The 14,463-nt window shown below is 56.6% G+C and overlaps 1 protein-coding gene across 6 annotated transcripts in view; it reads right to left on the bottom strand.

The window, feature by feature from the left end:
- MTA1 (metastasis associated 1) overlaps positions 1–14,463 on the bottom strand; it is a 45,627-nt gene that overhangs the window by 19,071 nt on the left and 12,093 nt on the right. For 2 of the 6 annotated variants that reach the window (XM_058567889.1, XM_058567892.1), the window contains exons 1-3: positions 11,091–11,158; positions 9,736–9,803; positions 3,466–3,559 (exon numbers count right to left, since the gene is read on the bottom strand). In XM_058567889.1, coding sequence (XP_058423872.1) covers positions 3,466–3,559; positions 9,736–9,803; positions 11,091–11,130 — 202 coding nt within the window. In that variant the 5' untranslated portion in view covers positions 11,131–11,158. Of the gene's footprint in view, positions 1–3,465; positions 3,560–9,735; positions 9,847–11,090; positions 11,192–14,463 lie in introns of those variants that run through there. The other 4 variants (XM_058567893.1, XM_058567894.1, XM_058567891.1 and 1 more) reach the window with 3 other exon arrangements.

Below are 14,463 nucleotides of genomic sequence, written 5' to 3'. Positions count from 1 at the left end.
CGGGACCAGAAGCTGTCATCCTGGGCCTTGCCGGCCAGGGTCCACATGGACAGCACCCACTTGGGTCAGAGACACAGCCCCTCCTCAGCCTGACACAAACCTACAGTGGCTCCGAGACCCCCACCCCACCACGGCCTCGATCAGCAGTGGTGAGGAGGGGGCCCTGGAGCAGCCAGGGCTTGGGTCAAGCTGGCCTCCAGCCCCTACAGGAGATGGGGAGAGCATGCCTCCCCAGAGCCTGTGTCCCTCCCCAGCATTCCAAGCCTTCCCTCAGGCCTGCGTGGTGCTGGGGTGCTCGGCCTCTAGGAATCCAGGGGGTTAACCCAGGGGCAGGGGGCCATGGCACAGTGCCCCTTTCTCTGGGACCCGGTGTGCCCTGGCCCCAGGCTCACCCCCCAAGCCATAGGCAAGCTCTTCACTCCCACCCCATCCCAGCTCAGCGCACATACCCCACTGGCAACCCTGAGCCCCTGCAGCTCATCCACAGGGTTTCCAGGAGAGCCTGCCACCTGTCCCTGCCACTTGTCCCTGCCACTCTGCCCGGGAAGGTCTTGCTCTCAGAAGGACAGCTTTGCGTGTGTGCGCGCGAGTGCACGTGCACACTCACCTCAGGGCAGTGGGCCATGGCCTGTCTGCTGTGGCCTGAGGCAGCTGTTCTGGTTCCCACGAGGGGCCAGGGCTGAGTTCATGGTAGCTGGGAGACCCCAGAACAAGCATAAAGAGAGGGGCTTCACTGCCACGGGGTGGCCTGTGTGGTCCGGGGGCGTCTCCCTACACTGGGGGCTAGACGCCCTGGCAGGAGTGGGGCGGGGGCTTCTGTTCTTCAGGCCCAGAAGAAACCCTAGCAGCTGATCTGATCGTGTGCTCCAGGGGCCTCCCTGTCCAAGCAGAGGGTTCCCGTGGTCTCTGTCCCTCCTACCAGAAGGGCCCCCAGAGTGTCCTCACACCTGTCCCCCAATGCTGGGGAGGGCCTGGGACAGCAGGATGGACCAGCCTCACCCTGGCCACGGCTCACATGAACACAGCAGGAGAGACGGCCCCCAGAACGTGGCTCCTGCAAGAATCACTGCAAGACAGAGCAGCTGGTACAGAGGACAGACTCCTGAGAAAACGGATGGGGTCCCGCACCAAGGCGGGTGAGCCGGTGGCCTCGGCAGAGCAGCAGACCTGTCTCACACGACACGTGCTGCCTGCAGCTCAGCTTTTAGTCCACAGCGCGGAACTTCACATGCGCACAGGAGCCCGGCCGCAGACAGGCCTCCCACAGCAGCTTTCTGGGTAGCATGGTGCCAGGGGTTCCACCAGCACCTCAGGGCCACTGCCTCGGCTGGGACGCTGCCCTCTGCCAGTTCCACCAGCTCCAACGTGGCCCTCCTGGAAAACCTGCCCCTCCAACAGCTCCCATCACATAACGCCCAGCCAAGCTCCCTCCTAGAGCCTTCTTGGCCATTGGCTGATCTCCAGGATGGGGCCCATGGACATAGCGTGCCACCATGTGCCAAGGGGGTGAGGACCACAATCGCTCTGGGCTGGGCAATGGACACAGGTGAGGAGCAGATCTTTGGTCACTGACACCCAAGTCCATGGTGACACATGCCACCCTGGGCCATACGAACCAGCAGGTCCACAGCCTGGCAGCCCACTCCTTGAGGCCCTCATCAGCGTCCCAACAGCAGGGAACAGGAACCAGCCTCGCTGACACCAGCAAGGCCAGTGACCACAGGGACCACTCCCCTGGAACATGCAGCTTATAGACCCCCCCGGAACCTCCAGCTCTGTTCCTTGACACCTGGAGGCCACAGAGTGTGGGGGTGGTGGTAGTATAGGCTTCAGGGTCGGAGTCAATGGGCCACTGTGTCCTATCACTAATGCCTTCCCCTCTAGGCACAGCTTCATCATTTACCACCGGACACGGAGCCACCGTGCATCATGGGGACATCACTGATTAAATGAGACACAAACTGCACAACAGCCAGAAAAACTCCAGGGTAGTGTAAAATGCACCAAGGCCCAGACCCACAGCTGCTCCTGCAACCACGGCCCTTGGGCGAATACCACCCAGGATCCCACGCTCCTGAGAAGCCAGACCAGGCTGGCAAAGAACCAGCTGTTCCCCTGGGGCTGGCTGCACATCCTGCAGCCCACGCGGCTCCCCTAAGAGCTCGTCCACCCCTGTGCGGTGTAGGGGCCTGCCCTGGGGGCCCAGCCCAGCAGTGCTGGCCCTGAAGATAGCTCAAGGCTTCATCCTACCCAGGATGCTGGGAACAGGGTTCCAGCTGTAAGGCAGGGACAGGGGGTCCTAAATGCATCTTCCTTCACCCCATACCTTGCTGCTTCTCGCCTTCATCCCCGAGGCCTAGGAAGACCTAGTCCCAGGCCACCGGGCCTGGGTGTCTTGCCTCTCACACAGAAGGACTCCTCCTGCCTGAGTCCTCGCATTGACCTAGAGCCTGGCTAAGGCCCAGCAGGCTGCCCACCGCTGGGAAGTCCTGGCTCCCCCATGCCTGACCTCCACCCAGAGGAGCTGGGGTCAGCGAGGGGTGACTCACAAGTGGAGGGGCTCACAAGTGGAGCCTCTGCCCACCCCAGTGACAAGAAGAGAGTCAAGGCAACACCTGATGAACTCACGACAAGAAATGCAACTGTCCGCAGGCTGATGGCGTGGCAACAAGGCTGGCCCAGGGCCGCCCGTGACCAAGCGTCCAGGGGACCAGGGACAGTCACATTCTTGTGGGAGACCCTGGAACCTCCCACCGTGTCAGCAGAAGGAGGGCCACGTGGAACTGGCATAACACTGTGGGACACGGGCCACTCCAGGCTCCTCTGGCCCCAGACGTGTGGAGGACACAGGGCAGCCCAGCCTCTGAAGTAACACCCCCACGTGGAAGCAGACCCAGACCAGTCCACCAGTCTGTGGACGCCGTTTAGAGTAAGAACAGCAGCCCCTGACACAGAGACGAGGCCATGTGCCTCCTGGGCCAGGAGCTTCCGATCCTCATGCTGAGCTGGTTAAGAGTCCCTCTGAGTCAGTGTCTCCTAGACTTAGGTTTGAATTGTAAATAGAGACGGACTTGGTTTCTGAAAACACTATTTGAAACATCAATGGAAACCTCTGGACCCGCAGCAACCCTGTGCCACGCCACCCTGTAACATCCAAGGAATGGTCCAACCAGATTTGAAAAGTCTCCAAAATTAATCATATTAGGAAATAACCCCGGCTAAGTGACAGCCAGCCACACACCAGACAAGTGCGCGCCAGGACCTGCTTCTCAGAGAAGCCCCGAGGGACTCGCATAGGGACTTCCTTAACCCCAGCCAGGGCCCAGAGCCCAAGGCCGTGGCTGCAGAGGAAGAGGAGGGGAGGCCAGGAGAGCACAGAGGGAGGGTCAGGACCACGAGAGCCACAGGCCGGGCCAGGCAGACCACCCCCCAGGGGTCACCCCCACGTGAAAGCCCAAGACTCACTCGCATGCTTGTCGGCCAGGGCGATGAGGGTGCTGGAGATGTCCCGCCTCCTGTAGAAGCACACCACCTTGGCCTCCACGTTCCCGTTGGCCGTCTGCAACAGCAAGGCAGGGTATGAGGAATGCACAGGCCCCTGGCCCGAGGTGGACACACCACCAGAGGGGGCTTGCAGCTCCCAGGAAGGACATCCCCTGTCCAGGACCTCAAGTGCAACCAGCAATGGGCACACTTTGAGAGAAGCCAACCGCAGAGCATGCCGACGCCCTTGGAGTGGGCCCAGGGTCCCCGTGGGCTAAGAGGCAGTGGCACCTCTGACCCAGTAAGAGACACACACGAGACCTAAACCCAGTCTCTACCCTCCCACCCTCCAGGTCTGCCCTCCCTCCGGTGCCACCCGAGAATACCAGGCAGACCCCGGCCCCTCCTAACCTGGAGCTCAGCCCTGAGGAGGCAGGGCCACAGCCTGAGACCAGACCGCTAGAGGCGCCACCTACCAGGCTGCTTCCACCCCTTCCACCCGCTTGCTGTCCATGGGAGAACTGGACCTCCGAGTCCCTCCCCCAGGCCTTGCTTGCTTGGAGCCAGAACCTGGTTGACACCTGGCCACCGGAATGGAAAGCTGTGACCAGTGTTCAGCCGAACCTTGCTCTGCCTTCAGCCTCGAAGGCGACCCCTCCTTTCCACCATGCAGAGGGGCACGATCAAGGACAGCCGACCGCTGGCCTCCATCACGCCTCGTGAGCAAACCCCAGCAGCCAGGTAAGAGAGACAGCCCTGGGGCCTGGATCCACGCCAGAAACAGAGAAGCCACCCAGCTGGGGCTTGGAGCTGGCTGTCTGCATATCAGCACGAGGGGAGGATGCTTCCGTGATTACAACGGTTGTGGAAGCTGCTAACCTGACGTTCAGAAGCAAGTTTAAGGACTTGCAAACAGTCCACCGAGTATGGAAAGAGAACAGAGGGAGGAGCAAGGACGCTGAAGAAGCCTGTTGGGTAAATAACCTCATAGGAAAAACGTATCTTTTTTGAACTAACAGGAGTTTATAAAATTTTTAATAATGATGCAAGGATTACATCACAGTTCTAACCGTTCTAGAATTTAGTATACTAGCATTTATAACATTTTTTTTTTTTAAAGATTTTATTTATTTATTTTTTTCCCCCCAAAGCAAGCCCCAGTAGATAGTTGTATGTCACAGCTGCACATCCTTCTAGTTGCTGTATGTGGGACGCGGCCTCAGCACAGCCGGAGAAGTGGTGTGTCAGTGCGCGCCCGGGATCTGAACCCGGGCCGCCAGCAGCGGAGCGCGAGCACTTAACCGCTAAGCCACGGGGCCGGCCCAGCATTTATAACATTAAACAAAATCATCTTTAAGAAAAGTATTTAGCTTTTCCTTATCTGATTCCATTAGACCAGTAATTTTTCAAGAAAAAGTCTCAAGAACTTTTCACATCTGAGAGCACTAAGTAAAAGCATTATCAACTTTGCTGCTTTACAAGTTCACCACAAATACTGCAAAGTGGTGTACACTGATACTATCATCCTGTCTAGACTATGAAAGAACACAAAAAGAATGAAGAATTCTTCAAGAAAAATTCAATAACTACAGCTAACTTTGTTCTCTAGTCAGTATCAAAACAAGCGGCTGCAGGAAAGCCTGGCGGTGGTGCCTGGGTTTCCTGTAGGAAGACTACCCTTTTTAAAACACAATGTGTCAAAATTGCTGTTAAAGACTTGTAAACATTTCCAGTTTTCAGAGGCATTTAAGATTTTGCCCAAGCCGTGAATCCCAGATCAAAAAGCACCTCCTAGAAACGGTTCCAGAAACCCTCTGCTGTGCTTGAAATGACGAGGGACATTCAACGCAACACATATACCCAGCACTGCGACAGAACCACAGAAGCAACCTAGGATAAAGTCTACAACAATGACCACTAACACTTTAAATTAAGCAGCAGTCATAATTCAGTCCTTTGATAGCCTATGTCTTCAGGACGTTTGTCCATATCCTCTGAGTGTGCTGACACGCTGCTCACCTGGCGGGGTCTGTGGGGTCTGCAGCCACGCACCCTCTTCCTCCCACACACTGTGTCCCTTGTGTCTCCTCCCTCCAAAGCTGGCTTACAATAGCCCCACTCTAGGCTGCAACCCTCCTGGGGTCCTGGCTGAATGGCCCGGGGCTTCAACAGGTCTTACCCCTCTGGCTGCTGGGACCTGCCCCCGCCCCCGTGAGAACGTGCATTTCTCGGTTTGTTGTCCGCTCTGCTCTGTGCAGCTTCACCTATGTGAGCCCGGCTTGGGCCAGACCTGGGACCCCGGGGCTTCCAGAACCCTCTCTGGTGCTCCACCCAGATCCCGGCGGCCTCAGCCCCTCACAACTGCAACCTGTCCCCTCAATCTGCTCGGTCCCCTGCCTGGTGCTGGGGTCCCAAAGGGCCTACGGGCAGAGGGCTGTGCAGCTGCGAGGCACTTCGTCTGTTTCCTGTCTGCACGGGGCAGCTGGACACCCACGGCCCCCATGGCAGGTCTGGGGTGCCACCCCAAGGTGGGGCGGCTGTCGCTCCAGAGCAGGCTGCGTGTGTCTGTGTAAGTGTGTGTGTGTACCCCCAGGCCCGTCCCCTCCATCACTCAGCCCTTGGGGTTGGCAGCACCGTCTCTTCTGCCTTTTGGCTGTGCTCTCCTGAGATCCCCACACTCCACGCTCCAAACCTAAACCTCACACCCACATCCTCAAACTTGGCTTCTAATTCCACACCATCCTTACTGCTGCTCCTGTCGGCAGCAGGGGCCTTGTGGCACCGAGGCTTCTCGGGGGATTCCCGCCTGCTCCCCAGCCTCCTCGCCTCAGTCACCCGGATCACCACGGCCCCAGGACAACAGCCCCAGCGCAATGGTGCTGCGCTCCTCAAGCTCACGCCCCACCCTGGTTCCTAGCACCCCCTTTCCATTCCAAACAGCAGTTTTCTTCAGTATTGTAAAGATTTAGTTTTCCACGGAAATAAAGTAAACGCAATAATATCCGGGCAAGTTCTAGGAGAAAACAACACTGACTCTGGAGGTTCATAAAGGCCCAGGTCCTGGGGGGCGGAGGGGCGTCACTCTGCGCACCCACGGAAAGGGCAGGGCCGAGTGTCCCCGCGGGGCCCAGGACCCCACAGCAGGCAGCCCTGGGGAGGAGGACAGGGGAGCAGCACTTTCTCAGGTCACTCTGTCCGCAGGGTCTTTGGTTCCCACATTCCTACTAACTGGATGTGGGACCGCTGGGTGAGGTTCCACGTTCTCTCCCAGTCTCTGTGCTTCTGTGCCGGTTTCTGGGAGGTGTCCCCACCTTTATCTCTGCATTCTTTATCTCTGCTAATGACTGGAAAGCTTCATTCTAACTTTCAGGAGCTTTTCCTCACCCCTGGGTCTTCCCATTTCACAGCACCCCCTCCCGCTTCTCTGAGGATAGGAGAGCTTTCCTGTGCTTTTGGTTTTCTTCTGCTCCCTGAATCAGCTCCTCTTCCGGGTTCGTTTTGATCGGTTTTCATGTTAAAAGCCTTCCTTGAACACCTCCGGCCTCTGGTTCACCCTTTCCGCTCCCGTGAGATCTGTGAAGGCTGGGAGGCTGAGAGCAGGCCGGGCTGGCAAGTGAGGTCGTCACCACCGGGCAAGGTTGGGAAACGGTGCTTTGCTGGGACCACAATGTCACCAGCTGAGGTCTGGCTATCCAGCAAGAAGCACCTCATTGCCCTCCTGCACAGCAGACACTGCCCTGGGTCCCAGGGACAAGGGGGCAGGGGGCAGGGTCAGCCAATGAGGGGGACCCCACAAACTGACCCCGTTTTCAGCCCCTGCCTGAACCACACTCACCTGGGCTGCACCCCGAGTGGATCCCGAGTCCACTTCTCCAGCTGGAGACAGAGGCTGGCAGGGGCAGGGGGTCCCCAGGGATCCACCTGACTACCACAACAGACATCCACTGTCTTCCGTGTTCTCAACCCACGCCAGCCGCCTCAGTGGTACCCGGGACGAGCCCTGCAGGTCACCACTGTTCCTACCACCACAACTAGGGGACAGGAGCTTTCCTCTGTCCAAATCTGCATCCACACCTCACAGGGCAACACCTCCTCTCCTATTCTCTCCATCTTTGGGGTGCAGAGCCCTGGCATTGCTTTCCTGCTATTTTAGGGGGTGTCAAGGGCAAGAGAACAGAGTATGTGTTCAGTCAACTGTGCCTGCCTGGAAGCCCCCCCAGCTGTGTTCCCGCCTTGAGAATCCTGGAATTTCCCACCGCTGACGGCATCTCCCGCCCTGCTGGGGGCAGGACCTCGGGCAAGTCCCTCAGCTGCCCTACCCTCTGACCTGGTCTGTCAGGGAGACCACAGTGCACACAAATGCAGAGGTGCCATGGCCTTGGCCCTGAGCAGGAGCTCAGACACCAGCACCAGCCATTGCCACCACTGTGGTGGGTCAGTGCTCTGTCCGTACCTTACTGTCACACACGTGGCTGTCACAGGCAGACGCCACAGCCCCGACTGTGTGATCTGCCCTCTGCATGTCATGGCCAGAGTGAGGGGCAAGAGCTGTGCAGGCCCTGTCACCAAGGGCACCTATGGCCCCTGCCCTGGGGTGCCGCCTGCCCTGTGCCCCAGGAAGACCAGCTGCCACAGCCCCACCTGCCAGCACCACCTGTCACTGCAGAGACCTGGAGGACGTGTGGACACCCAGCCCCTCCAACCGTGCTCCACTGCCATCTGAGGAGTCTCTGTGCCTGTTTCCTCATGTCCCCACGTCAGTGTGTGCCGGCACGTGCAGATGGGCGACCATTTGCTCCTGTTCCAGCTGAGGAGGCCAGCTGCCCATTCTCCCGCAGGCCCTGTGGCTTGGGCAAGCTGGGAGCAGGGCCCCGCCAACGAGGCGCCTGCAGAGGCATAAGCTCCGGCAGTGCAGTGGCCTCACAGGATGTCCCAGTCGCTTCCCCTGCCCCTGCCACCTCCAGATCTGGCCCCAGAACTTCCAGGAGCTGCCAGATCACTCCAACCAGCCTGACATGCTCAGGCTGGGACACAGGCACCCCTCCGACTCTCCTTGTCCTGGTGGTGGTGGTAGATGCCACAGGGAGAGGCCCTTGGCAAGCATGGCCAAGGGGTCAGGTTCAGCTGCAGCTAAGTCTGACCCTTGTGGGTCAGCACTTGACCTTCCCACCCCATCCTGCCTGGTCCCAAGAATCCCAAGCCACACTGTCACAAAGCCTGAGGTCTAAGAAAGCAGCTTCTTGAGGGCTGGCTTCACAGAGGCACAGCAAGGGCCCCCTCGCCAGCACAAGTAACAACGGGTGCTTCCGGGAGAGGGGCTGCTCCAGAGAGGAGCTCAGTAGCTGCTCTGCAGGAATCAAGGGAAGAGGCCCAGGGAGGAAGGAGCTGCAGGTCCAGGGGCTCCGCTGACCCTGCATCGTTGTGGCCATGTCCACGGACGAGGAAGGGACACGCCTGCCCTCTCCCCCAGCGCCACCCACGAACACCTCCAACCACGAGGCCAGCAGGAGAGGAGGGGAGGCAGCTCACACCTCTGGGTCGGAGGGAGACTGCTCATTCCCACTGGCCAGGAGGATGCGACAGGCTCTGACCAAAGACGGAGGCCATTCTGAATCCGAGAGATGGGGGAGTAGCGGGGCTCGCAACCCGTCAGCCCACTCCCACTGCATCCCAGGCCCCAGGTGGGCTCTGGGCTCACCCAGCCTCCAGTACAGCACAACCCCCTTCCCTGACCAACTTGCAAGTGCCTGACGAGTGACGGGGAGGAGGGCGGCCCAAGTAAGCAGGGAGGGAGACAGGAGACAAGCAGGGAACCCCTAGGCACATGGATCCCACAGGCACCCTCGGGCTATGGTTGCCCAGGCCGCTTCCTTGGCTCTTTGGCTGGTCTCCAGAATCGTCCAATCCAGACGCTTTCTGAGCACTTCTGTTCTGCTCAGGCACCCCCTGAGCATGTCCCTCAAGTGAGGCCACCAGGGACCTCACTAATGGGCTCTCCAAGGAGGAGCACCCAGTCTAGGCAGGTGATCCTGGGGACGAAGCCACCCAAAGGTCTGAGCAGACAGTGGCCAGTCTGGGGCCAACCCAAGAAGTCCCCTGCAAACACGGCACAGAGGCTGGGGGCGTGTTTTGTCTCATCTGTGACGATGGCCCCAGGCAGAGCCGCAGGAAGGGCAGGGGCACGCTGCCCCCCCCCGCCCCCGCAACCGGCAGGGACGGGACCACCAGGCACACCGCACACACACACGCTACCTTGTTGAGCTCCTCGATTCTCCGGATCAGGTAAGGGTTGCTGGAGGAGTTCTCGAAGTACACATAGTCTGCAAACAGGTACAGAGAGAGCGTCATCCCACAGCAGAGCCTGCCACACTCAGAATTTCCCACCGCCCCAGGGACCCAGGGGAGCCCAAATACCCCCCTCCACTCCCTCGTACCCTCGGTTCTGGGGGCTAGGGATCAGGAGGGAATGAAGGAGGTGAAGGCCCCACTGTCTCAGGGGAGAGATGACATAACCAGAACCACATCAGTGGGTGCTGGGCAAGGGCCCGAGACGAGGCAGGAGGGGGCCGCTCCAGGCAGGAGCCAGCAGCCCTCCCCATCCCGTGGGTCCCAACACCAGGAGCTCTGTCCCTCCCAAGAGAGGCCATGGGGGCCAGGCTGCAGCCTCCCCCTGAGGACACTGTCCCCTAGGACACCTTCCCCCTGGGGACACTTTCCCAGGAGGCTGCTGCTGGCCTGGAGGGTAGCCCAAGAGTGCTGCAGCCAGAGACCATGCCAGCACACTGGGGGCTGCTGGATCCCTGTGTCTCCTCCCCCAACTCCATGCACATCCCCCCATGCCCCTCGACCTTTCCCTCCAAAAACAAAAGCAGTGAACGGAGGCTGGGCCTCCGGGGCAGAGGGAGGACAGAAACCAGGCAGAGCTTGCTAGCACAGGGACATTGTCAGTCTCCCAGAGGAGCGAGATCAAAGGGTGCCGACAGCACCCTGATGGGTCCCCTAGACCATCAGGTCAGTACAAACTTTCCTCACAGACAAACCACATGTGCTCTCTGGCTTCCCACAGGCTCCATAGGGGGAGAGTCAGGGTCTGGCTTAGGGATGCTGGCAGTCTCCCGAGATTTCTGAGAGGTCCACAGTGGGAGGTCAGGAGGCTCACCCTGGAAACCCCAGGACAGCCACGAGGCCACCCACCTGCCAGCCTGGCTTGCCCAGCCGACGCCTTTATGCTCCAGGCATACTGGAGCAGCTCAGGGGAGGCTCAGCTCCAGGAGCAGGCCAAGCCATTGTCCCTGCCAACCTGCACCAGGAATGCGAAGGCCTTCTTCACCACGTCCCTCCCCACCCATGGAGGAGGCCTGCAGTCGCAGGCTGGGCCAGCCCTGCAGGAGACGGCCAACCAGGAGGCTCCTCTTAGCTGGAATTCAGTTAAAGCCTGGATATGGCCCAAATGCCCACAACTGGGCACAGATTTGGCAAACTGCAGTAAGACCAGCAAATGCCGAAGGAGCCAGCTCAGCCCTGTCCACATGGGAGGTCCCACCTGTGCTGCCTGGACCCTGTGGAGGGGTCTGAAAAAGCATCTGCCTCCTGCTGTCGACACGCACCTGCAGGTACACACCTATGAGGACACACCTGCAGGCTCATATCTGTGGGTGCACGCACCTGTGAGGATACACCTGTGGGGACACATCCATGGGGCACACACCTGTGAGGACACACCTGTGAGGACACACCTGTGAGGATGCACCTGCAGGTTCACACCTGTGGGTGCACAAGGTTGTGAGGATACACCTGTAGGGACACACTTACGGGTGCACACCTGTGAGGATGCACCTGCAGGCACGCACCTAGGGGGCACACATCTGTGAACGTTACTCCCCGGGCTCACCTGTGCTGCCCTGAGGACACGGGTAGATCAGACATGCTGCGCCCTCAGGGAGCTCCACGGAACAAAAGAGCAACGAGACTAAACACCCAGAGTGAGCCTAGCCGCAGCCCTCAGCGGGCCATGTTCAGAGGTCAGCTGAAAACAAAGGCGTCTACAGAAGATGACTGTCGATGGGCACGAGGTTTGTTTTAGGGTGATGGGAATGTTCTGAATTTAGATTGTGGTGATGCTGTACAACTCATGAAAATACTAAAACTCATTGAACTGTACAAGCAAAATGGGTGAATTTTATCAAATGAAAATTATCTCAATAAAGTGGTTTTTATAAAAAGATCTCAAATCAATCATCTAAGCTTTCATTCTAAGAAACTACATAAAGAGCAAATTAAACCTCAAATAATTATTCATATGTGCCAAAAACTGCAAACAACCCAAATGTTCCCCTCAAGTGGGGAGCAGACAGACCAGCAGCGGGTCCGTCCGTCCAATGGCTGCCTCCTTGGCAGTGCCAGCTGAAGTCCTGCTGGTCACACTGTGCTCGGATGACACTCGAGGGTGCTCTCCTGGGCTGCGGGTGGCGCAGTGCCTGCCCAGGAAAGCCAGAGGGCAGAGAAGAGGCCAGCGGCTGCAGGTGGCAGGAGGGGTGACCACTCGGGCCTGCAGGGCTTGGAGACAGGAACTGGGCTGTCTCATGACTGTAGACATTTCCCAAAACTCACAGAACTGCACACTTACAAGGAGAGGGCTTTACTGTATGCCAATTGCGTTTCTGTAAATGGGAAAACAAACAAGCCAGAAGGAAATCATAACCAGCAAAAACCAAGGCCAGGGCCAGCCCCGTGGCCTAGTGGTTAAGATCGGCTTGCTCCGCTTTGGCGGCCCGGGTTTGATTTCCAGGCATGGACCTACACCACTTGAACCTTCCTCAGCAAAAAAAGAAAAAACGAAGGTGAGTAAAACGCAGTGGTGACAAATTAATGGGACCAAAGCTGCTCACTGAAACAATCAATCGACGAATTTCAGGTCAGGCTGATAAGGAAAAGAGAGAAGCCACACATAACCAACACCAGGAATGCGAGAGGGGACATCACTGCACATCCTGCTGCCGTGAGAAGGGCAGGAAGGGACGTACAGACAGCTTTACCAGTCAATCTGACAACGTGGATGAAATGGACCAAGTGCTTGCAAGACATGAAGGACCAAAGCTCACCCAGGAAGAAACAGGCCACCCCACACCGAGCAGGGAAGCTGATTCATACACTAAAACCTCCCAACAACAACCAAAAAGAAAAAGAAAGACACAAAAAAACCTCCGGGCCCAGATGGCTTCACTGGGCAATCCTACCAAGCATTTAAGAAAGATTTAACACCAAGTCTACACCAACCCTCCCAAAGGCAGAAGGGGAGGGAACACTCCCCGACTGGCTCACGAGGCCAGCATCACACCGACACCGCAACCAAAGATGTCACCAGAAACCCACAGACCAACGCCCCTCATGAACACAGATGCAAAACTTCTCAACAAAACATTAGCAAATCGAAGCTAGTAACATATAAAAAAGGATAATAAATCTCCACCCCTGGATTCATCCAGGAATACAAGGTTGGTTCAACACTGAAAATCACGTCAACAGACTAAAGAACCATGACCGTCTCAATAGACACTGGAGAAGATCTGACAAAATCCAACACATATTCCTGATACAAACTCTTCCCCCCCCCCGCAAAGCCCCAGTAGATAGTTGTACGTCATAGGTGCACATCCTTCTAGTTGCTGTATGTGGGACTCAGCCTCAGCATGGCCAGAGAAGCAGCATGTTGGTGCGCACCCGGGATCTGAACCCCGGGCTGCCAGTAGTGGAGCGCGCGCACTTAACCGCTACGCCACGGGGCTGGCCCCCTGATACAAACTCTTAAGCAAACCAGGAATTAAAGGGAACTTCCTCAACCTGATAGAAGGCATTTACAAAAAACCTACAGCTAACGTCACACTTAATGATGAAACACTTCCCCCTAAAATCAGGAGAAGGCAAATATGTCGACTGTCTCCACTGCTGTTCACCTAGAAGTCCCAGTCAGTGCAAGGAGGAGAAATAAACAAGGAAATGAACAGCATGCAGATTGGAAAGGAACAGGCAAAACTTTCTACAAGCAGATAACATGGCTGTCTACACAGAACTTCTCAGTCTACAAAAAAAGCTATTAAAACTAAAGAGTAAGGATTCAGCAAGCTCATAGGATACTAAAATAGTATATAAAAAGTACCATTTACAATAGCTCCAAGACACATCCCACACTTAAGCATCAGTTTACAAATGGTCCACAGATCTTTAAAGATCAAAAGTTCTGTGCAAAGACCTATATGCTGGAAATTACAAAACACTGGTCAGAAAAATCAATGAAGATCTCAATAAACAGTAACATAAGGTACCATGGATTAGAACACAGGTTGTCAAACCTTTTCGGTAAAGGGCCAGATGGTAAATACTTTACCAAGGATACCATGTAGGTACTAATACAACACATTGCCACAAACTTTTTACTGATGAAATTAAATTAAAACAATAATAATCAAGTAAAGGTGTCTAATAATATGGGTCTACTAATAAGAACTGAATCCTGTTCTGGGGGGAGGACATTTTGCTTCCTTGGAGTTCAAAGTTAGCATTGGCTGTCATCAAAATCAATGGGAAATGCTCCCCTGTGCATGCTGATCTGTGATGCGATCTCATGTGTTTCATCCGTGAACGTCTTTCCACGCAGATGGGTGCTGCCAAATACTGGTATCTAACTACAGGTATACAGTTTTAATGGAGCATACTCATCACTTGGAAGGTATTTACTGAACTCCATTAGATTTTTCTCTGGACATTTTCCTTTTAGCCTATGTGCAGTAAAGGGTTAATTCAACTGGCCTGGGTTGTCCACACTCTGCACCTTCCAAAGTAAGGTTTGGCCCTTGACCTGCTCCTGGGAGGTAACCTCAAAGCCCTTGGAGTGTCCTGCCTGATAAGAGTCTCTGCTGACCAGGGGACATAACCTCTGGAGGGCTAGAGACTGGGCAACTAAGGCCAGCCACAGATGGTCAG

Source organism: Diceros bicornis, chromosome 24 (genome assembly GCF_020826845.1).
Source record: "Diceros bicornis minor isolate mBicDic1 chromosome 24, mDicBic1.mat.cur, whole genome shotgun sequence".
Classification (NCBI taxonomy): domain Eukaryota; kingdom Metazoa; phylum Chordata; class Mammalia; order Perissodactyla; family Rhinocerotidae; genus Diceros; species Diceros bicornis.
This window is presented reverse-complemented; position numbering and strand designations above follow the sequence as displayed.